This window comes from Python bivittatus, unplaced genomic scaffold (assembly GCF_059951505.1).
Source record: "Python bivittatus isolate LINGU-HERP-01145 unplaced genomic scaffold, Pbiv_v1 ctg000690_np1212, whole genome shotgun sequence".
Classification (NCBI taxonomy): Eukaryota; Metazoa; Chordata; class Lepidosauria; order Squamata; family Pythonidae; genus Python; species Python bivittatus.
The window spans coordinates 9,975,974-10,000,000 of NW_028277096.1; the positions used below are offsets into that span (position 1 = coordinate 9,975,974).

Here is a 24,027-nt window from a genome sequence, read left to right on the forward strand (position 1 = left end):
TCAAATCCAGCCCCTTTTCAGTGCAGAAACCAGTTTAAAATATCTGTGACCCATAGTTATCTTTATATTAGAAAGAAGTCATTTCAGATGCATTGATTCTTATTTTGCTTTGATATAATTTTGTTCCACAAAAGTATATTTTGTTAAAATATAGGATCCTCTTCTTTGATCCATGCTACCCTTCCTCTTCAAACCTTCGTTCAGTTTTTGCAGTTAAGTTGATACAAAATCCTGATATAAGGCAGCCAGTAACCATTTACAAACAATAAATTGATAAAAGACATTGATGCAGATGGAGAAGTTGGGAAAAGAGGACAAGATCATTTAATATATGGAGAAGTGGGGTAAAGAACCAATGAGAGGGATGGGTGGAGATAAGTTTTTTGAAAAGAGGAGATATCTACAGGAAAAAAGATAACAGAAAAAAGGAGGAAGAAGATTCAGCAGCACCACCTACATCAGATTGTTCTACTGGTTCTCATTTTTCCCAGCACCCATCCTCCACCTGACCCTGGTGGAAAAAGATTAAGAGCCTCTGCAACAGATGGCGAGACTCTTTGAGTACACCTGAGCAATCTTAAGAGACTTTTGGTCTCTGAGAATAACCTTGGGAGACAGGAAGAACAGCCGCAGCTTAGACAACGGTCTAATAAATAAAGTCTGAGTCCAAAGGAGGGATGGGGGTGGAGAAAATGTCTCAGAAGGGACCCTCCCCTAGTTCTCTGCAACATAAAGGCAGAGGAAGGAGGAAGCACTTTCAGACTTGCAAGATTCTGTTACTTTAACCTTACAATAAAGGTAATATTAGTACTCATGGTTTTGGTTTCCTGCTGGACTAACTCAAAAGACTGACATTCTGTCCTCTCCCCATTTTCTCTTTCCCCTTGCCTCAGATGCTGAATTTTATAATTACTTATCAGACTTTAGATGCTCTGTTTTGTAAAGACTTATAAACTTAAGTAGAGGAGTCAATATTTTTTAAATGCATCCACTGAGCAAAGAAACAGTAAAAAACAAACTCGGTCTGATTCTTAAGCCTTGTGCAAAGAAAAATCTGAAGGGCTCTAATCTGGATGGGTGTGGTATGGCCATGCCAGGTAAAATGGACCAGTGTGCAGTGTGACCAGTGTGCATTTGGTGGCTGTGATAAGTTCAGGGGGCATGAAGTGGATGGTCCCCAGTCAGTGGGCAGAAGACTGTTAGGGAGTGGTCATGAGTGAAAGAGGAAGACAGTGAACAGATCCACCTTTGTTCAGATTGAGCATAACAGTCTAGCCTCTGCTTGAAGACATCAAGTGAAGGAGAAGAGCCCAACATCTCTCTGGGTAACTGGCTACGCTACCAAACTGCAGTTACTGTTAAGAAGTTTTTCCTAATATTCAGTCAGACTCCCTTCCTTATTATTCTATGTCCTGCACTCTGGAATGAATGAGAAGAGGTCTTAACCACCTTCCCTATGACCTTTGAAGAGGGCTTTCATACCAGCCCTCAGTCTTCTCTTCTGAAGGCAAAACATTCCCAGTCCCTTCAGTCCTTTTGTGTTGCCTGAATCCTTCTTAAAATCTACTGTCTAGAACAGTTGTCAAGGGGATGTCTGAACAACATAGAATAAGTGGTTTGGATACTACTGTTGATGCAACCTAAAATTATATTTGCCTTTTTTGCAGCCACTTCATATTACTGACTCATATTATTTGTAACCAACTACTGTTCCACAATCTTTTTCACAAATACTCTTGTGAGATCTGATTTCCCCTATCCTATTACAGTATACTTGATTTCCAATTCAAATCTTCCATCTACTGTATTTTGGAATAAAATACTGTAACATGAAGCACTGATGCAGCTGGAGGAAAAATACTTTATAACTAGGACAATGACCTCATTTACCGCTTGTTGGTTTTTCTTGTCTCCGAGTTTTCTGGTGCATTCTTTATAGTAGCTGCAGAGGAATGCATTTTCTCAACAATATATTGTTGTGGCCTATGACTACTCTTTGGAGCAAGTTTGAATGATTGAAACCCATCAGCTTAGCAAAAGTCTACACGAAAAGGACCTTATGTCAAAAATTTTAAATCTAAATGTGTCCTTTTTGGGTCTTTTTATGTAGTATTGGGGAAGTAGGAACAATACAATAAAACTGTGTTCGTGCAACACACTAGAGTACAATGTGGTTGACTAATTTGTGGCTCAGCACGTCAGGATATCATGTGAATACAGCTGTTGTGGTTAGATTTTGGTTCAGTGCATTGTGAAACCTAACCAATTAGTTAATTCTGTAAATCATGGTTCAGCTAGCCATGGTTTAGCCTGTTGTATAAACAAATGCTTTGAAATCTGCCCAGAGCTTAACACCTTATAACCAAGATGCCATACAACAGGGACTGATGTCTTAACATCTGGAGACGAGATACAAGAGTTCATGTAATATGTGGAAAAAAGATAACTCTGAATGATTTTTTAGCTAAATAAGGATGGATGCTTGGAGAATTACTAATAAGCTATTTGTCGTAGTACAATCTTAGAAGAAGGCTCTTAGTTATTTAATGGATTAATTAATGCAGACCAAATGTTTCCAGATGGTCCTGACCAGGAGTTGTGGAATCTGTCTTCTCTATGGAGAAATTAATGCTCTGAAGGGCCAGAATAACTATAGCAATCTCACCAGATCCAGCTTTCAGCCTGCTCGCCTCTCTTCCCGCCCTCCATCAATCTGTTCTTGCAAAAACAGACTTCTCTGCAGTACTAATATATTTTGTACACCAGCAATGAAGGATTGGTGAAAAAGGCATTCCTCTTTTCACAAGGGGCTATCATTCTCTCTTTTGGGTTGATGAACCCTTTGGTGAGCATAGCCAAACATGAAGAATGCATTTCCCAGAAGGCATTGTTGGTAAGATGGCTCTTTTGTTTTTTCTGTTTCTGCAACTCCCTTGTCCTGGTCCCCAACTGCTCCCCATCATCTCTTTCTCTCTTTTTCTTGTGAGGTGGACCCACTTCCAGACAAAGCACTGAATAGCATGTCTACTATTTAATTTCTTGATTTAATTTTCTTAAGAATGCCTTATATGTGTTATAAGTTGAAGGGAAGTTCTCTTTTATCCATAACATGGGCAGCGCTCCCTACTAGGGAGGTCTAATAGACTTGGCACAGACTGTTCATGTGTTTTGGTTTTAACCACAATTTCTAGAACATGTTGCTTTTTGACTGACCACCTCTTTCTATTCTTTTACCCCACAATCCCAGGTTGATCATGCCACACTCCAGACATGTGGCCAAAAATGAACTATATTAAGAGCAGCGGCAGAGTCTCCAGGAATTACGTTTCCCCAGAAGCACAGGAGATTTTCTCAGCACAATACATTTTTGTGACCTATGTCTATTATTTGGAGTCAGGCTGGAGAGCATACAGAGAACTTGCTTCCAGAGATGCTGGGATTTTGACTCTCTAAATTGGCTTACAGAAATGTGCTGTTTGGTCAGTCTAATGTTTAGGAAAACACCATTTCTAATTTTTTTCCCATTTTAGCAACTGCTTGAGATTTAGAAGTCTTCCTATGTTGCAGCAGGTACTTTCCTGCATGGTTTTAGCAACCATAAGAGAAACCACAACTTTCAAAGTATCTGTACTGTACTTTTATTCATAAATCAAATAAGGACAAGCAACTGGGAGAAGCCAAGCCAAGCACTTATGCAAAAATATTCAGAGCAAAAGTTCTGAGTTTTAACAAGAATCTTCATCCAGAAATTATAGGTTCTAACCTGATGGCCTGGCCAGAGAGTTGAAGAATCCTAAGGCAGATGAAGCAGCAAGAGGATCAAAGCCCAGGTTCAGCACTGGATGTTCCTCTCAAGATTGAGGTGCTCTTGAGTTGGAGCTTTGTATCTGTTTAGAGCTCTTGTGGGTCCTGCCTACCCACCACTGACTGGTTGAGAGATTAAAGCATATTTCCACTTCTGATTGGTCAAGGCCAACAGGGTACATGATCTGTTCTGATGACTCTGGCTTGTGACTGGTCATCCCTTTCAGTCCACCTGTAGTTTTCATATCCATCCTGATAAGGTTCTTGGTCTATCATCTTGGTCACAATTAATCCAATCCATCACTTCTGGTCCCTCTATCAGGTTCTGATAAGTTGTTATTTTTGACTTTGCCTCCTATATTTGAAGTTGTTTTTCAACTGGAATTTGCATAAATGCAGATCATTCTTGCTAAGCTAAATTGAGTAACTAAATTGAGTAGAACAAAGGCCTATAGGCTTTCTATGCAATAGCTGAAGCCTGAAGCAATGTCAAATTTCCATCTTTGTTCCAAATCCTCCATCTTAACTTCTAAATATAAAGCAATGCCAAGCTATAATCAATGTGAAATACTCAACAGCACCATAAAGCATTTCAAATGCATAACTATCTTGTGCATATTATTGGACTATATGTGGTGCCCCAAATCTGGCGCTTTGGCTTTGCAGCATAGCAGCTTTCTATCAAAAATAGAAACAGCTGGGGCCTGATGGGTGACAAAGAAGGTGACACAGAAACTACATTGTGCCTCTCTGCCCTTGTTTCATAGTTTGTTCCAGAAACTATGGTACATTCCATCACTTTGGCTGAGCTATCACATCTGGGCTGCAATACCCTAGGTGACAACCTGATAGCAGCAAAAAGGGTTTTCTGTATCTCTTTGCAGTTCAGATCTGGTAGCTTTAATTTTAGCCTTTCCCTAACTGCAACTAACCATGGCACAAACCTACCCTAGCAATGTTCCCCCCCACCCGCCCCGAGTCACCATGACTTTGTCTTCATCCTGTCACCAGCATAGGAGACAGGCTTAAGTCATCCTTAGCTATACCAGCCTGGTCTGCAAAACTCTGTGACCACTAGATGGCAGCAAAGAGATACCAAAAAAATCTTAAAATTATTTGCTGGCATCTAATGGTCAGCCTAGATATGTCAGGGTAGTCCTAGTTTTTCCCCTTCTTTTGTCACTGGCCAAGGGCAGCCCCAAGGCACACAAAATCTGAACCTTCATTGTCTTAGTTTGGGGCTCTCCTTAAGTCACATTTTGGAAAATTAAAAATAAAAACCATATAGAGCTGATCACTTAAATGGAGATACCCCCTTTTTACATTCAGCAGAAGCAATTACACAAATACTTATCCTATAGATCACTTCTTAAATTTCCCTTTAAATTTCCTTAAATTTCACCTGTGGCTCAGATTTTTCATGCTTCAGGGTTTGGTGCAGGGAATTCCACAGGATGTGGTCAAAAAAGTCAAGAGGGTGGTTGCAACAGTGCGGCCACCATCTTGACTTTTTTTACTTTTTGACTGCACCCTGCGAACTCCCCTGGTTTAGTAACTGCTTGTAAATCCCCACTCAAACCAAAGCTGGGTGAGAATCAACGTGCCCATCACCAGGATGTTTCTCACAACTATCTAAGAGCTCTGATGGATGGCTGCTCCTAAGGAGATGCCAGAAAGCAGCCTGAGAGAGAGGCCTCCATTGAGGCAAGGGTGATTTTTTTTTAATACAAGATCAAGTAGTGGCAGGACTGTAACCTTGGGCCCCCTTCTAATTTTTCTTCTAGAGCAGGAATGGAATCTTGTTCTGATGGCCCCTTGCCAATAAAAAGCAGATCCAGGATGAAAAAGTCTTGCCTTCCTTCATCCTCACTTCTTCTGCCAGCTAATTCTCTCTCCGGCTTCCTTTTTTGTTTCTACCCTCTCTTTTACTCGGGCAGCATGTTCTTTCTCTTGCTGCCCATCTCTTTCTTTTGATGTCTCCCCATAATTGTGTCTTCATCTCCTCCGTGATTCCGGCTTAAGTTGTCCTCACTTGTTCTGGTGGGGAATGGTCATTTTTTTCCTCCTTAAGCCAGCAGCGTCCTACAGCAGTCCCAACGTAGGCCAAGGCTGACACACTTTGCAAATGAAATGCTGTTAAGTGAATCCTTGGGGAGCTGGCTCTTCTAGGCTGGTGCTGGCAGTCTTCCAACCTCCGGTGGGTCCCTAATGGTGCAAGCAGGACTCCCAGCCTCTCTCCTTTCCCCAGCCCCATTTTGGCCTTTCTTACACGTACGTGAAAGACACGTGAAAGAACTCTTGCTTTTTTTTTTCTTTTTCTTTTACAGCTCCTTTGTTATTATGCTGAACATAGGATGGCTGCTATAACCCTAGACCAACCTCAGCCACTTGAAGACGTGTGGACTTCAACTCCCAGAATTCCTCAGCCAGCCATGCTGGCTGAGGAATTCTGGGAGTCGAAGTCCACACGTCTTCAAGTTGGTACGGTTGAGCAACACTGCCCTAGACAGTGCATTGCAACCTTAGCCAAACCCCTGTCGCACTGCGCGCAGCTTAACACCACCTTCTCATTTGTGCTGCGGACGGCCCTTGGCTCATGCTCAGAGGCCCTGCAAAAGCAACGACTCGGCAGCGCTCCAAAAGGTCAGGAATAAGCGCAGGTCTGGCCAAACCCGCCACCTCCCGGTGCCCATGTCCAAAAGGGCATTTCCCCCATACGAGGATCCGGGCCTTTCTTTCAGAGGCTACGAGCTGCCCGCGGCCGGGTCTGCTGAAACGAAGCTGATTCCGCAGCACGCTTCCGTACGAGACGCGACCCGGGGCTCGGCCCCGGCCCCGGCCCCGGCCCCGCCGGGCTGGCAACGCGCGCCGCCGAAGCGGCGCGGCGCCCGCTGGACACGTGGGTGAATTCCCTGCTCACCCCCCTCGCCCAGTTGGGGAAGAGCCGCCCCCACTTTGTTTTGGCCTTAGCAACAGACCAGGGATTTGGCAGCCCGCTGCCTCTGCCTCTGCCTCATTGGCTGCGGAGGCTTGGCAGGGATTGGCCAGGCGGAGTCTTTCTGCGTGTGCGTGTGTGTGTGGGCGCCCCCCCCCCCGAGAGTTGCATCAGGTCGGGGACAAAGGGTGTGTGGGAGGGAGGTGGTGTGTTGCAGTGATGTTGTACTGTAGTACAATATCCTACGGAAGGAGGGCCCGGGCTTTGTCCATCGCCCAGTGAGGTGAGGTAAGCAGGATGCAGCTTACCCACAAAAATAAAAGCAGCCCCGGGAAGGATAGATGAGCAATGGCCTGGTGTTCAGCCCAGTTCACACAACACATTTATTCAGGTCAGAGCTAGCATCTGCAGTTGAACAGCATCCTAGATTTTAAGTTGGTAGGAGCGCTCGGGGCTGTGGCTCCTAAGCTGGGAGAGGGGCTCCAACAGATCCCAGGAACACCATCTGAGCTCTGTCCAGAAGAGTGCAAGGCTAGGAACAGCTCAGATACTGCGCAGAACCCTCAAGCTCCCGGGCCTCTGGCAGAGGACCTGAGATTGAGGAAGACACATACCACTCATAGGGGTGAGAAGGGATCTGTCTGTCTGTCTGTCTGTCATCAAAACACATATGCCCTCTAACAGCCCATTTATTTAGCTTATATACTGTCTGTCTGTCTGTCTGTCTATCGGGCATATGTGTGTGAATGTGTGAGATAGATAAATAATCTCACACATTCACACACATATGCCCTCCATATATTACACACACACGCCCTCCAACATTCCGGAGTGAGAAATAGGATCATTCCTGTTGATTGAAATACTCAGTTCTTTACTGTCTGCTCCATACCCTGATCGCCTCCCTTGCCCTATTCTGTTCTATTGTAGATGGATTGAAAAGTAAAAAGAGAATCTTCTTTGCAATAGGCAGAATGCTGAATTTCTTCAAAGACAGTCCAGAATGATAATGATAATATAATAACAACTACTGTTGCAGCTGATCAGGAATGAAGATGGAGTTGGGACAGCCCAGGAAAAAAAAACCCGCCTAGCCTTAGCACCCTTTTTGGAAGGTCCAATACAGAACGGCTTCTTCCCACCTATAGCACTATCCCACCCCATCCGTGTACTTCCATGATTTGTGTCTGTTGGAAGTTGAAACATTGCACGCATGGGAGTGTTCCTGAGAGCAGTTCCTAATCTGATCCATACTGAAGCAGGTTTTATAACTAAAGGTGAAAGGAGATTTATATACAGGAAATACATGATAGGGCTGGGCAAAGCCTAAGTAGCTGCATTCCACCCGGAGGAGAACCCAAGAGCATGTGCTCTACTGTATGCAAGGGAACTAACTAAGGCAGAAGGGTAGCAGCTTGACAGACAGGGGAGAGAGAGTCAACCCTTAACTCTCTGTCTACATCCTACTGCCCCCTGGTGGTCAGTAGGTCATGAGGTGCAGAAGAATCGGTGCCCCTGGATTTGCACTTCCAACAGTATCAAAGGCTAGACGTGACATTAGAGCGTAGATGTGAATAACTAGATATTTACTCATTGGGTGTTTTGCAGAGCCGATTCTCAATGACCCTGATCAGCAGCGCTGACTGTTGTGGCGGTGGGCTATCCGTTACTGCCCTTTGGGTGTTAAAACACAACTTTGTTTCACAGATCTTAGCCTCCTTTTACAGGGTGTGGTAAAAAAAAAGAAAAAAATGGCTGATAGGACAATGCAATCAAAGCTCTGCCTGTTTTTTGTGTGTGCAATGCATATGAAAAACAGATGGAGCTTCAATCACACCGTGATAGGCACCATCTTGACTTTTTTGACCACACTCTGAGGAGACCCCTGATCATTAGAGAGGGATATTGAACAACCCACCCATGAGATTCATGGGTGTCCAGGGGAAGGGGGAACAAGTGACAAAATGTGGCTTGCAACATTGCAATGCAAACTCCATCCCCCACGTACGTACTTTTGTCTGTAACACTGCAAAAGGGCAGAGCTGCAGACACTTCTGAGGAAACCGACCCTTAGTTTAGTTTAGCAAAACGTTCTTAAAGAGATGCAGTAATGTTCTCTGTTGAAACTGTCACAAGGTCACTCACACTCAGGGTGAGAATAGGGTAGGTTTCTTTAGAGCAGTGTTTCTCAACTTTGGCAACTTTAAGATGTGTGGACATGCTGGCTGGGGAATTCTGGGAGTTGAAGTCCACACATCTTAAAAGTTGCCAAGGTTGAGAAACACTGCTTTAGAGGTTGGCACTATGACAGGGCGCTCTAGACTTTGAAAGGCTCCCTTGCTTTTAGCTGGTTTCCTTCTCCTTCTTGGGATTCATATAGCAGCTGCTTATATCATAAATCTTTGATAACATTTAGCAAATTCTTTAGCTTGCAAACAACAAATCCTTCTCGTAGAGGTCTCCATGTTCCTATTATCTCTGTCCTGGCAATCTAAAGTGGTTTTCAGCTTGCAAGCTGAAAACCCATTTTTCCATGACTCCGTTCTTCTGCCTCCCTGTCATTCTTCATGTGTGCTCTATAAAGTTTACATTACAGTTAAGATGTGCTAGAAATAATGTAAGTAATAAATGAAATCCAATGTGATAATGAGCCAAGAACACTTGGGATTGCAGGAATTAATATAATCCCATCTGGAAATCAGCAGAACACAGAGAGTTTTCCATTTTTTTGTATGTAATGGCTGGTTCATCACTCTCTTCTGATGATGTGAAAAGAACTCTGGACTGATGGTTTCGGTGCATACTGTATATAAAAATCACAAGTTTCTCACTTTCAAGTTATAGTTTAATTGTAAAACACACCTAGGCTCTAGGCTATCCTAACATTGCTTCTCTGATTTGTTCTAGCAAATTACCCAACATTTGGGCAACAGAAATATAAAGAGATAACTCTTCATAAATTTCACAATGACTGTATGATTATAAATTTCATGATTACCACTATAATTTGGTCCCCACCCCCCCATGTCTGCTCTGTGAATCTCTCCACCAGTTTGTACTTCTTTCCTCTGAACTTCCAGTAGTGAGGAAATATTGAGAGAGGAAGAAGATAGATTGTGTTTCTAAATGTGCTGATGATTATTCTATATTGCTCTTCTGATTATTTGTTCAATAATATATTCTTGGCTTCACTTGCACTTAGAGAGAATTGATTTTTCAGTAAAGTTCTGTATGATTTTTATAATCCAAGTTGAGCGGCATTCTATCAGTTCTAGAAAGACATACAGCGGATAACCGGTGCATGTGAGCCAGACTCTCATTCCTTCCTTTCCAATTTCAGTTGGACACTGGCTCAGAGCAAGGGTATGGTGACTTAATTATTGAAATACAGATGCATCCCTGCCAAATGTATTTGGAAGAGATGATTTGGCTCTTGCTGACTCTGTTATTTGCCCTTCTTAAGAAGCAAGGGATCAGCATGAATTTATCTTTATTAACTGCAGATTTAGAGAACGTCTCTACTTTTGGCAGGAGGAGGAGGGCAAGTGAAGAATATTGTCAAGTGATTCTAATTCCTGGGACAAAAGTTAATTGCGATATTGCATTCTTTCCTTTTGGTAAAGGCTTTGTTAGATGCCTGTGACAATTATAAGACATTATCTAGCTTTCAAAAGGGACATTTGGCTTGCTTCCTGTGGCCCATAGCGTGTGAGTTCACACAGGATGCAGCCTTTGTCCTGAGAGAAGCCCGATAATGTCTGTGAAGGGTTGAGAATAATGTTAATGCTGCAATTTTTCCTGATGTTTCAGGCAGGATTTTTAATTAGGCTTTCAAGGATTATTTGGGGGGGGGGGTGCCTTCAAGTCAGGGTTGACTCCTGGCAACTGCCTGGATACGTCCCTGCAGTTTTCTTGGTAAGGTTTTTCAGAAGTGGTTGCCATTGCCTCCTTCTTAGGGCTGAGAGAGAGTGACTGGCCCAAAGTCACCCAACTGGCTTTGTGCCCAAGGAGGAACTAGAACTCACAGTCTCCCAGTTTCTAGACTGGTGCCTTAACCACGACACCAAACTAGCTCTCATTTTCAAAGACTACAACTATCTTGCTCTCCTGTTTCCCCATTGCATACCCTTGCTTATTCCTGTTTTAGATGTAACTAAAGAATTTCAAATAAGCTTTGAGAAATTCACACTGTGTGCCCAATGTTCCTAGACCACATTGGAAAACCACCAGTTGCATCGTAATGTAGGACTTAAACAGAGTCATAGTGAAAAAAGCCTTACAGACTGCTTGGATGGATTTATCTCCCTTCCCACAATCTAGGAGGAGGAAACGGCTCTGGCAGACTTAGAAGGTGGTGACAGGGCTTGGTCCCCTGATACACACAGCATGCTGAGCCCAAAGCGTGTTATGAACCCAGTCGCAGCATGCTAGACTAGATAGGTCTTCAGCTTGATCCAGCAGGACTTTGATGTTTTTGTATAGACTACCAGTAGAGAGCGATAAAGGATCCTGTGACTTTATCAACACAGTTGCTCCAAAGCCGCTGCATCCCACGTGCTCCCAAGATGGAGCCATAGTAGAAGGATGAACTGCAGGAGCTGAAGCAGCAAGTGGAAAGAGACCTGATTCAAACTTGAGTGGACTTAATATAAAGTCAGTTTGATGGCTTATGTCATGGTGAATTGGGATATGTGCAGTGAAGAAACCATGTTTTCCTCCTCATTTTGCATTAGCCAGCTAACAGCCTCCTGTGCTTTTGGGATTGTGAGTTGGTCTGACTTGTACCCCTGCTTCATTCTTCCAGTGTCTTGTTGCAGAGCCTTTCAATGAGAAGGTTTTTGTGGATAAAGTCTGGCTGCCCCCTTTGAGAGAGAATCAACAATTGGAGCGGGGGTGTTATAACTCCTCTTGTATAGTTAGACTGGATCATTTTCAGGATGTGATTGGTTCCTTGGAGCAGTATAGTCCACCGCTGCTTCTCAGAATCCTTGCCCAAGTTGGCTTGTATCATCTTGTCTAGGAAATTATTAGAGACCCATTAGTTAACATCATAAATGTTTCTGTGAGATACAGCAGACCAGATTACTTTTTTAAAAAAGGCAATTATCAAACTTCTCCTTTAAGAAGACTGCCCTGAAATGGACAATTATAAACCACTTTCTAATCTCCCAAGGTTGGGTAAGGTGATTGAGAAAGTCGTGGCTTCACAACTGTAAGCAGTCCTGAAGGAAGCAGAGTATCTCGCATCACTCCAGACTGACTTCAGAGCAAACTATAGGTTCAGACTGCCTTGATCAGCACAATGAGCTTTGGGGACCAACAGAAGATTGTTTGCTCTTGACTTCTCATCAGCTTTTGATACCATCAACCATGGTATTCCAGAGAGATTAGGAATAAGTGATAATTTCTTTGCAGTGGTTTTGTTTTTCATTATCTACTTGAAACCACTGGGGGAGACTATCAGGAGATTCGGAGCTAGGTGCTATCAGTATGCTGGTGACACCCAGATCAATTTCTCTGTGAATGTCTACCTGCAGTTAGTAATGGGCTGAATGAGGAATAACAAACTGAAATTGAATCCAGACAAAGCGGAGGTGCTCATTGTGAGGGGACATAATTTCAGAGGGGCGGTAGATCTACCTGTGAGAATAAAATGAGTCTCCCAGAAGAAAAAGATATTCAGGTTTGGGGTGTTTCTCTTCTGGTTTCCAGATTAAGGCAATAACCAGGAGTGTATATTATCACCTTCAGTTGAGATGCCAACTGCAAGATTATGACTTCAAAACTGCAGTACATGCATTGGTAACATTGAGCGACTAGTCTAGAAACATCAATCTGTGCAAAACTTGGCACTGTAGTTAAGCTGACAGACCTCGAACACCTGACAGATAAAATTGCTCGGATCCGTTCCCAGCTGGAAGCTAAGCATGATGCAGGTCCGGTGGAGATGCCCGGGGAACAGACTTACCCAGTTATCTGGGAACAGTTTGATCCTGTTGGACCTGAGGAAGTGGACAGGGTCCTTGGGGCTGTTAATGCGGCCACCTGTGCATTAGATTCTTGTCTCCCTGGTTGGTTAAAGCCTGCAGGGAGGTGACACTGAGGTAGGTACTAGCAGTGGTCAATTCATCCTTGCAGGAGGGGGTGTTCCTGACGCCTTTTAAAGAGGCTCTGGTCCACCCTCTCCTCAAGAAACCATCGCTGGACTCCACCCTTCTGGACAATTTTTGTCCAGCTTCCCACCTTCCCTTTTTGGGTAAGGTTGTGAAAAAGGTCATCGTGCAATAGCTTCAGAGGATCCTGGAGGAAATAGATTATCTGGACCCCTTTCAGTCAGGTTTCAGGCCCAGTTATGGGACAGAAACACCATGGGTTGCGCTTTTAGATGATCTCTGGCAAGAACAGGATGTGGGTAGTGCATCCATCCTCACTCTTCGTGACCTCTTGATGGCTTTTGATACCATCGACCATAGCATCCTTTTGGGTCGGCTGCAGGAGTTGGGGCTGGGTGGCAGTTTTGTGCTGGTTCAGCTCTTTCCTCAAAGGTTGACACCAATCAGTGTTGATAGGGAGTGAGAGATCCAGCCCGCGGCCCCTACTTTGTGGGGTGCCTCAGGTTCAGTGCTCTCGCCTCTCCTATTTAACATCTACATGAAACCGCTGGGTGAGATCATCCGGCAGCATGGGATGAGGTATCATCATTATGCTGATGATATTCAACTATATATCTCCATCCCAGGTGACCTAAGTGATGCTGTGGCTACCCTTTCGTGGTGCCTGGAGGCTGTAGGGGCCTGGATGGGGGACAACAGGCTTCAACTGAACCCTGGTAAGATGGAGTGGCTGTGGATACGGGGAGCCTCAAGATCTGTGAGCTTATCTCTGGTTCTAGACGGGGTTGCACTACCCCAGACAGACCCGGTGCGTAATCTGGGGGTCCTCCTAGACTCACGACTCCTGTTCAAAGAGCAGGTGGCAGTTGTTGCTAGGAGGCCTTCGCACAGCTTTGTGTTGTGCGTCAGTTATGCCCCTTCCTGGAACAGGAGGCCCTCCGCAGAGTCACTCATGCCCTGGTCACCTCGTTTGAATTACTGCAATGCACTCTACATGGGGCTACCCTTGAGTATTCGGAAGCTACAGCTGGCAGAAAGTGCAGCTGCACGAACAATCTTGAATGCCCCTAGGGCAGCACATACAACACCTCTGTTATGCGAGCTGCATTGGTTGCTGGTTTGCTTCCGGGTCCAATTCAAGGTGTTGGTTATCACCTTTAAAGCCCTTCATGGCACAGGACCAGGTTATCTGAGGAGCCCTCTTGCCCCGGTTATAACTGCCCACCCCACTCAGTCCAGCAGGAGGGGCATATTGCAGACCCCACCAGTCAAGGAATTTCAGTTGGCGGGATCTAGGAAGAGGCCTTTTCTGCCATGGCCCCCGCCCTGTGGAACAGCTTGCCAGCTGAGGTGTGGGCTGCCCCCACTCTCCTGGCCTTCCAAAAAGGTATAAAAACATGGCTATGCCAGATGGCCTGAGGGCCTGATGGGGGCTCACACTGCTACAGCTGGCTCGTAGGATGATTGATACTGCTTTCCCCATCTTATTGATTTGTATATTGTTTTTATAGATTTGTTATGTGTGTTTTAATCGGGGGGGGGATATTTTTATCATTTTATTGTCTTGGTTTTTAATTGTAAGGCTCCCAAAGTCATTCTCTGGGGGAGATGGGCAGCATATAAATTTAATAATAAAAAAATAAAATAAAATAAAATAAGCTCTTGTGGTAGGGTTTCAATCTGGCTGGTTTTATATAGCTTTTATGACTGAATGGTGTATTTTCCATGGCGGTATGCTGCCCATAGTCTATGACTGACACAGCAAATACATTATGAGAATAAAACATTACATGGTTATCAGTTCATTTCCAGGCAAAATTTAAAGTGGTGATCATTATCTTTAAAGCCCTACCCAGCTTATGTCCAGGCTTAGCTGAAAAAACACCTCTTTCCATACCAACCTCCAAGCTTACCGAGATGATCTGAGAAGCTCCACCTATAAATTCCCCTGGCAGCTGTTTGGGTGAAGTTTCCCTCTTGCTATCCCATTTCTCTTTGAAATGCAATTCTTCACTAGCTTTTTAAAAGACCCTGGTTTTAATTGAATTATGAATTTTAGTTGTCTGTTTTCATTTGTTTTAATTGCTGTTTTAACCATTTTTTAAAATATATACCTATTTTTAATGTCTTGGTTTTAAAAGTGGAGGAAGGTTACAGTAAACCTCCAAGAGATTTTGGTATGCCAAGTTAAATTAATTGCTCCTCATGCCTTCAGCTCCAGCAGGTATTCATCACACAAAACTCTTCCATTTTCATTGCTTATATTATAATCATGCTGGTTTGTATATTATCACATTTCTGCTGAAGACAGAAAAGTGTTTTCTGAAGAGTTGGCAACATGTACCTTTTGGGCCACTTCCCCTGGGGAAGGGGCTTAAAAGGGAGCCTCCCTTGAAGGCTACTGGGCTTCTTGATATGCAAAGCCCCTTTGTGGCTACATCCACGCATCAAAATGAAGACCCCACATAGTGAGACGAGGCATCCTGCTGAATTGTCAAATGTAAAACATTTCAGAATAAACTCCACAACTCTCTGCAAGCTCCACTTTTACTTCTAGGATTGTGGGAACTGATGGCGGTCCCTGTACAGAGTAGGAAAGGCACAACTGTCTTGTGCGTTAATGGCTAGTGATGAAGTTTTAAAAGGAGTGGGAAAGAGAGATGGGAGAAGATCAAGGAGGATGTATCAAAACATAGGAGGTGCCTTTTAGGATGCAATACCAGCAGCATCCTGAAGGTGGCAGCTGTGATGAGTACATGCCAGATGAGAAACTTCACTGCATCTGACCAAAGGGGGTGAGGGTAGCGGTGTGATGAATGCCTGTGGAGCTCCAGAAGGCCTTTTGGCACTGCAGCACAGTTGTTTCTGCACACCAGCCTAGCAAGATGATGGTAAAGCTTTATGGTTTACAGAGCTGTGATTTTCTGAAATAACAAACTGCCTGGGTTCAGACAATATAATCCACTGAACCTTAGTCGGTTTTGGCATCATATATTGTCCCCATCATAGATAACACCGAGATATAGAATGTAAAGTGCTAAGACAGTGTTTTTCAAACTTGGCAACTTGGAGATGTGTGGACTTCAACTCCCAGAATTCCCCAGCCAGCATGCTTTCTTAGCACAGAAAACACTGTGCTAAGGGAAGGGCTGGGTTTCTCACATAAGTTGAACTACTGGTTGTTCTTCAAATACCTGAAAGGATGTCACATAGAACAGCAAGCCCTGTTTTCTATAGTCTGGGTGCCAGACGTAGAAGAATGCATTTAAGCGACCATGAGGGAGATTCCAATTGGATGTGTGGGGGAAAAACTTTCTTAACAAGAAGTGCAGTTCAGCAGTGGAGCCAATCCGTCAAGTTCCCTTTGTGAGTGTTTCAGGATACATGACAGTCACCTGTTTGGGACGCTTTAATCTGAATTCTCCACAGAGCAAGGAAGCAGATCCTGTTCTAAGTCCAGGATACCCCTCCTATTTTAGGACACTAACAGAATAAATGTCATCTGGAAAGAAAGGTAGTATGTTAGGAGAAAACATCAGAATTATATATTTAAATTCAAATTGTGTTGTAATTTTTTTAGAGATTAATGCAGGCATAGGATAGAAGGAATCCACAAGTATCACGTGTGAACATTCAGAGGGGCAATAGAGATGGCTTCCAGAATGAGACACTAAGTTCCATGAAGAGAGAGAGATGAAACTGAGGATGTTTAGCCTGAAGGCAGATGCAATAGCACTCTGAAGGTATCTGAAAAGGGTGCTATGCAGGTGGTTAAAATTTTTGCTTTCTCATAGAATCAGTGTTGGAAGGGCCCTAAGAAGTCAACCACCCCAATGTCCCGCACACTGCAGGAAAATAGATGAATATAAGTCATGTATAAACATATTTCCATTAGTAACTCTACTTCACTGCTTATGGTAGGAGGAGAGGAAATTTCCCCTTTTTGCAACTGTTTGCAACTCTATTGCAAACTGAGAGCCAGTTTGGTGTAGTGGTGAAGATGCTGGGCTAGAAAGCAGGAGACTGAGTTCTAGGCCTCCTTTAGGCATGAAAACCAGCTGGGTGATTTTGGACCTGTCACTCTCTCTCAGCCCAACCCACCTCACAGGGTTGTTATGGGGAAAATAGGAGGCAGGAGTATTAGGTATGTTTGTTGCCTTGAGTTATATATAAAAAAGGTGGGATAAAAATATAATAGTAATAATAATTCTCCACTGGCTCTTGACTCTCAGCTTGGAAGAACACAGGACAAACTGGTAAGAGGTGCTTGTCTTTAGATTCAGGGGATTGGACAAGGCCTGAATGACCTCTTCCAGCTCATGGCTTCTGTATGAATTCAGCCACTGAACCACAGCCCTATTTTAGCCTAATACAAGCCAAGCCAGCATGGTTAGTTTATGTTTCAGTATGTTATAGAAGAGAGCCAGTTTGGTGTAGTGGTTAAGGTATCAGTCTAGAAACCAGGAGACTGCGAGTTCTACTCCCTGCGTTAAGTACAAAATTGGCTGGTTGACCTTGGGCCAGTCACTCTCTCAGCCCTAGGAAGGAGGCAGTGACAAACCACTTCTGAAAAAACATTGCCAAGAAAACTGTAGGGACTAGTCCAGGCAGTTTCCAGGAGTCAACGCTGACTTGAAGGCATCTGCAAATACAAATTTAACTAAAACCTTCAGGTAGGGAACTATTCTAGTTGCCAGGATAGGGTATCAGTGGGGTGGGCTATTTGGAGTTTCTCAGCAGCACCTGGCTAGGATTCTGTGTAATATTCTGTGTAATGAGAATATCACATTCTGTGTAATAGAGTTTTATGCAGTTTATACAGCATAAAAAAGAAAATGTATTATTTGCATTTGTTATCTATGTATTCTGAGCAGAAAGTCTTGTAGAAAGTTCACAACTTTCATCATGGTTGCAAATCATACTAGAATAGAATTTCTCAACAATTGGGGGGTGGGGGGAGGAAGAAGAGGGATTATTAATTTACAATTGACATCCCAGGAAAAGGACTTAATCCTGCCCTTTGCAATAATCCTAAAGCAGTAGCATAGTTACCTGCCTTCCAAAGAGGCTGTTCATAGCATCTCTAAATGAATCCCTGCTGTGGAAATTTCTTCTTCCAGACAGCAGATTTAACTGGACAGTTTCCTAGACAGAAACAGGAAGGAAGCTAATCTGAAGATTCTGGGTATCTGTGGCCCTTTGGATATAGCTTTCCCTTTCTCTTGGTCAAATTCTAAGCCAACCTGGGAGAAAACAGTACAAGAAAAGAACACTTTTGTTACTTGTTGCAAACCGAGTCCGAAAATCTGTAAGCTAAAACGGGTGGGAAAATCTAGAAGGAAAACAGTTTAAGGAGATGCTACTCCCCACAACTCAATTCATAATATAGTTGAAAAGCACAGAATTCAGTGAACACCAGAACATAATTTTAACCTCTTACAACTTTACATCAAACAGATCTCAGCTCTCAACAAGCTTGCACATAACTGACTGGCCATGTCACAGCTGCCAGGGTCTGGAAGGCATGGGGTTGCTGACCAATGCATTCGGGTGGGGTTCAAGAATATGAACTCTTCAGCCCCAGTTAAAAAGTTGAGTTTTCTATGAACTGGGCTCCTGGTAATCACCATGGAGAAACATTACAAGATCCAGAACATGCAACAGAAAAAGTGTACCAGCTTCTTCAAACTAATGTTCCCAAGATGTTAAGACTACAATTCCCAGTCACAATCTTGTGTTGAGAATTCTCGGAGTCAGAGACCAATATATCTAAGTAACACTAGATTAGGATGGTCTGTTCATAGACTTTCCATGGCCTCTTTGTCTTATAAATTTAAAGGGCAGAGTTAACAGTGCATTAGAATAAGGCACCTATTTGCATTTTTCATCTAGCTTTCTGACAAGAACTGGAATTTCACAAGGCTTCAGAAAGGGGAAAAGAGGTATACAATGTTGAACTGTGGCATGCCTTATACATACCAAGTATGCATCAATAGAAGAGAATAATTGTAGCTCAGGGTTGAACTGGGGAGTCCTTGGGGTTCTCTGAGCTTGGTTGTTTTCTTGCAGACGTTTCGATATCTGGCTAGGTAACATCTTCAGTGCTGAAGATGTTACCTAGCTGGGTAATGAAACATTTGAAAGAAAACAACCAAGCTCAGAGAACCCCAAGGACTCCAAGTATGCATCATGTCATATTTTCAACTTTCCCCTGGATGAACAAACTACCTGCCTTCAAAAACATGCATATTTGAGAGACTCTGGAAGTGAACATACTCTATGTGACCTCTGATGGCTCTTTCCAGAATCATCAGATGATAAATATAAATCTCTTAAATCTGCCCAAGCTGTCTAGATTCGTAACTAAAGTTTTTCAAGAAATGCTGATCGTAATGTTTTCAACACTTAATAAAACAGTATTATTTGTTTTAAGTTTGCCTAAGTTGTCCAAAACTTTCCTTGAGAGAATGTCAATGGAGAAAGGCTGTACAACCACTTATCAGGAAACATATTATCCCCAAGTAGGATTCAGTAACAAAAAAAAACAAAAAACTTGGGGAATGGCATTAGCTAAAGAGCCATTAGTCATCACCTTCATATAACCCGCCTTCTCCCCTCTCCCAAAGTACTTCAGGCAGAATTCCAGGACTGCCCAGTAGTTAGCACAGCTTGCACCAGAGGACACAATGGCAGCCAGGAACATTCCCAGACCCCCTGCTCATAGCTACCAAGAATAAAGCAGACTCCAACACAAGACCATAGTGGAGTAGCATGGACATCAGATCTGTAAGTTTATTTGCTCAATGTACGACGGCTACATAATGACTCACATTCATGATATTCCATCACTGAGGAAAACTGCTAAGAATGGTCCGTGTGTGAAATAATTCCTTACAGAAACACGGAATTGGAAAAATAATCACTGATTAGACCTTAAAAAGAGTTCACTGCATAACATGACAGAAAAGCACAAACAAAGGCTCATTCAAAGAACATAGTCATTTTTCTCCTACACTGTAATAGTTATAATTTCACCATGACGAACACCAGACATTAAGATTAAGCTAACACTGGTGTTTTCTTTGCTTTCCTTTTTTTTAAAAAAATCATATATAATTGCATGTCACTATAGCAACATCCATAACAGATCAGTTTTGTTACGATCACTATTTGGTAGAGCAAACTTTACCCCCAAAAAGGAAAAATAAAATAAATTAAAAAATTTTAAAAAATTGTTGAAGACTATTGTCATAGGAATACATAACATCTACAGTATAAGTTAATAAATTTCAAGCTACTTTATAGAAATACAACACCAGCATGCACAATATTGTATCAATAGAATAATGGAGCAGTTATTCATTTCACTGGAGAAACAGTTATCATAGGCAAGTGCATTTCTTTAACAAAAAATTGAAAGAAACCATTCAAGCTGCTCGCATCCCCAACCCCCTGCCCCCCACTCCATATTTAGCCCTCTTGTGCGATCTTTTTCCCCTGCATAAAGTTTTCTTAAAGCAGCCAGAGCTAGAAGCTGGAAAAAAATCAAGAAAGGTTTTGTAATTCCAGTAAATCACTTCCAAATCAAAGCCAGGGATACGCACTGCTCACACAACATGACTGCAAATTAAAGTGAAGCCTTAAAATGTCCTTCCAGTCCACAATATTTCTTAGAGGTTTCAGTCAATCACTCAAGTTGCAAGCCTCTCCTCCTTAGTAGAGCCAATGGGATGCACAAAACAGGCTACTGGCGTGGCACTTTACTGAAGTGGCCCTGAATGGAAAGTCACTGAATGTGAATTACCACACTACAACAAAATACAATTATGTTTGGTTTTTTTTAAAATATATCTGCACTGGATGCATTGATGCTGTTTTGCCAGCTTTTTGCAATACCAACCCATTTTAAACTTTTACTTTCTTTGGAACTGCAGACCATCAAGGAAGCTCACCTCACTGTCCAGGTGCATTGTAGCAAACTAAACAGAAGAAAGCCTACACCACCATGAGAAACAAGACATTCCTTTTCCACAGAGAAAAACAAATCTATTTGTGCAATGGGAGTCATTACAGCCTAGTTTCCTTCTAAGGTGCTTCTGACTAACAAAAGCTGTATTTTAAAAAATTAATTTACAAAGGAAGAAAAGCAATGAATTTCCCACAACCATGATTTATTTATTTTAAAAGGGGGATGACAAAAATTCCTGATCAGCTGTAGTATTCCCCCCACTCCCAGCATATTAAGAGATGCAGATGAATTTAATTTTCTGTACACATTTTAAATAGGCCAATATTTTTTTTAAATAGGATACTGGCAACAGATTCTTTTCTTTGTGGATGTTTCTATCCTGATAGTTTCACTTATACCACAGACTTGCAATAAAGACAGACCCTGCCTTCAATACAGGCAACAAAGGAAAGGTCTGAGGCATGGGGAAAACACACAGAGGAGATCTGCTGAGAATCTTTACTATACTAGGAGAAAGTTAAGATTATGAGCAAACTGGCAGCATGATCCCTGAGGATGGACTATGACACCTTTCCCCTTCCTTTGGAAAAGAAAAAATGGCCTTGGAAAACTCCAGACACTGAATGAGGAAAAATACAGGTCTGAATTAGGCATTATGTTTTAAGAACTTCTCTCTTGCCCAATTTAAATTCTGAATCCTTTTTGCTATGGATTCTTGTACTTCATACAGCTGCTTGCCAGGCATCTATTAAAATATGGTGAAAAAATCAGAACAAGATGGATGGTTTTCATGCAGCATTCAGACATCTGGAAAACTGATTCACAGATGCAAGCTAGAGAACATTAAGCCAGAAAGAACAAGCAAAGCAAATTTAAACTCAAAAGGCTTGATGTAAAATATGGCTGTTGTGTAGAAATACTGTAAACTGTAATTTAATGTTAATACTGCAGGCTACCTTCAGCATCTAAACTCCAATGCTTATGATTTTAGAATCTTGGGATGTTTTTAAAATTATGCCATAATAAATGGGAAGTCAAATCTTCCAAAATTGGAGGTGGACAATAGAGAGACAAGACAAAAACTTCATCTTAACAATAGTGTGACATTTCATTGAGAAGAGATGACTGGGAAACCTTACTGGAACCACAGAACAGCTTCTCAAACAAAAAAGAGAAATCAAACCAAGGGAAAAAAAGAGAGAGGGCCATTCCATTCAAGTTAGTCATCATTAACTTCATGTATGCCTAGCAATTAAGATAACTTAAAGACAGCTCCCCTTGAATTGATAATCAACTGAACAGTCCATATGCCATTGTGAGGCTGCTATTCTACTCCATATCACCACAGCCAGCCTGACTTTCCACTAGTGGTGTTTTGGCAAAAGTGTCACAGAGGCAATCAAAGACAGGTTGCGGGGAGCCTCCCTGGAAGATCACACCTCCTTTTCCCCTACCCCACCCCTGACCCCCTCCCCCACTTGTGGGAAAAAAATAAAGACTGCAGTAGTAGCATCGGCGTGCGGCTGCCAGTCCATCCAAAGGGTCTAGTTGTTGCCTTCACCACCGTCATCATCTTGCTGGTCGCTTGTCCAGAGCGTTAGGTTATCACGGAGCAGCTGCATGATGAGCGTTGAGTCCTTGTAGGAGTCCTCGTTGAGGGTGTCCAGCTCAGCAATGGCATCATCAAAAGCCGTCTTGGCCAGGTGGCATGCCTGCTCAGGGGCATTCTGGATCTCATAGTAGAAAACAGAGTAGTTAAGGGCCAGGCCAAGTCGGATGGGGTGAGTTGGCTGCATGTGTTCCTTGCTAATCTCATGAGCTTCATTATATGCCTTCTCAGAGGATTCCACCACAGTCGCTCTCTTCTCCCCTGTGGCCACCTCAGCAAGGTAGCGGTAATAGTCCCCTTTCATCTTCAAGTAGAAGACTTTGCTCTCATATTGGGTCTCGCTGCAGTTCTTGATCAGGTAGTTGTCTAGGAGACTGAGTACATCCTGGCACACAGCTTCCAATTCCTTTTCAATCTTCTCACGATAAGCCCGCACCATCTCAATTTTCTTCTCATTGCCATCGGCAGAGGTCTTCTGCTCAATGCTGCTAATTACTCGCCAGGAGGAGCGTCGGGCCCCAACTACATTCTTGTAAGCAACCGATAAGAGGTTTCTTTCTTCATTGGACAGTGGCTCATTCAGCTCTGTCACCTGTATGAGACAAAGGATGACATAATATACTTAATTAATATTTGCTTTTTCACTTGAAACCATGCCACTTCTAAATTGCACATCTCGGTAAAATCTTTCTCACTGACCCCCTCAGCAGAAACCATATTTTAATACAACATTATAAGATTTTCACACCATTAACAGAGTTGCTAGCTGAATTAATATGTCATGCAAAAGTTGGGCAATATGAAAGGCATGAAGGTTAAAAACGTATTGTCCAGACCAAAGAAACAGTTGCTAATAGTAATTAAAATTGATACTGGGACCATCACCACTGGAAGAAAATTTGTGTTTTAAAAAATTTAACCAGCAACACAGAGAGACAGAGAAGTAATTTTAAAATTATGTTATGTTATAAAGATCACTGGGTGCAAAAAACGGGATATATTTTGCTTCTCAGTATATGATGAATACTATTTTAAATGGGGGTTCATTAGAAATGAACCAAATCACAGAACTGGAGAACTCAAGCCTGAGTTTGAAATCAAAGTCATACAGTAATCGTGGGAAAAGTATATAGGAAGGAACCCAGGCAGCAAAGTTGAAAAATGTATGCTAATAAGAGACAGAAATGTGCTATACAGATAAGACAAATGGAGAAATTTGAAATTCAGAATGCTACCGAGGTCCTAGTCCACTGATTTTCATGTTACTTTTCATGGTCTACAAGACTTAGAAAGTGTTCCTAAAAAAAGAATCTGATTCTAGAAGTCAAAATCTTCTTGTATGCTCTAATGACATTTTTTACTAAATTTAGCATGACTACTATGCTCAATTTTGGCAAGCAGGTACCCAAAGCAAGTCTTTTGGAGTCCTAAGCAATAGCGTCACAATTACTACAAAATGCCTATATCTTGCCAATACAGGAACTCAGCAGCTACCAGAGTCAATCAAGGGGAAGTATCTAGTTCTGGCACACTGGCAATAAATACAAAGATAAACCTTGGTTACACCTCTTACAGAAATACACCAAATCAAGAGAAT

At 42.6% G+C, this 24,027-nt stretch overlaps 1 protein-coding gene and 1 long non-coding RNA gene across 2 annotated transcripts in view; one reads left to right on the forward strand and one right to left on the reverse strand.

Moving 5' to 3' along the window:
* Positions 1-6,350: 6,350 nt before the first annotated feature.
* LOC148214383 (uncharacterized) overlaps positions 6,351-24,027 on the forward strand; it is a 19,644-nt gene continuing 1,967 nt past the window's right edge. The window contains exons 1-2 of the long non-coding RNA XR_015798164.1: positions 6,351-6,447; positions 13,479-13,568. This is a non-coding gene — a long non-coding RNA (uncharacterized LOC148214383). The remainder of the gene's footprint in view (positions 6,448-13,478; positions 13,569-24,027) is intronic.
* YWHAG (tyrosine 3-monooxygenase/tryptophan 5-monooxygenase activation protein gamma) overlaps positions 19,615-24,027 on the reverse strand; it is a 23,084-nt gene continuing 18,671 nt past the window's right edge. The window contains exon 2 of the mRNA XM_007425918.4: positions 19,615-23,022. Within this exon, the coding sequence (XP_007425980.1) occupies positions 22,366-23,022 (657 nt within the window). The 3' untranslated portion in view covers positions 19,615-22,365. The remainder of the gene's footprint in view (positions 23,023-24,027) is intronic.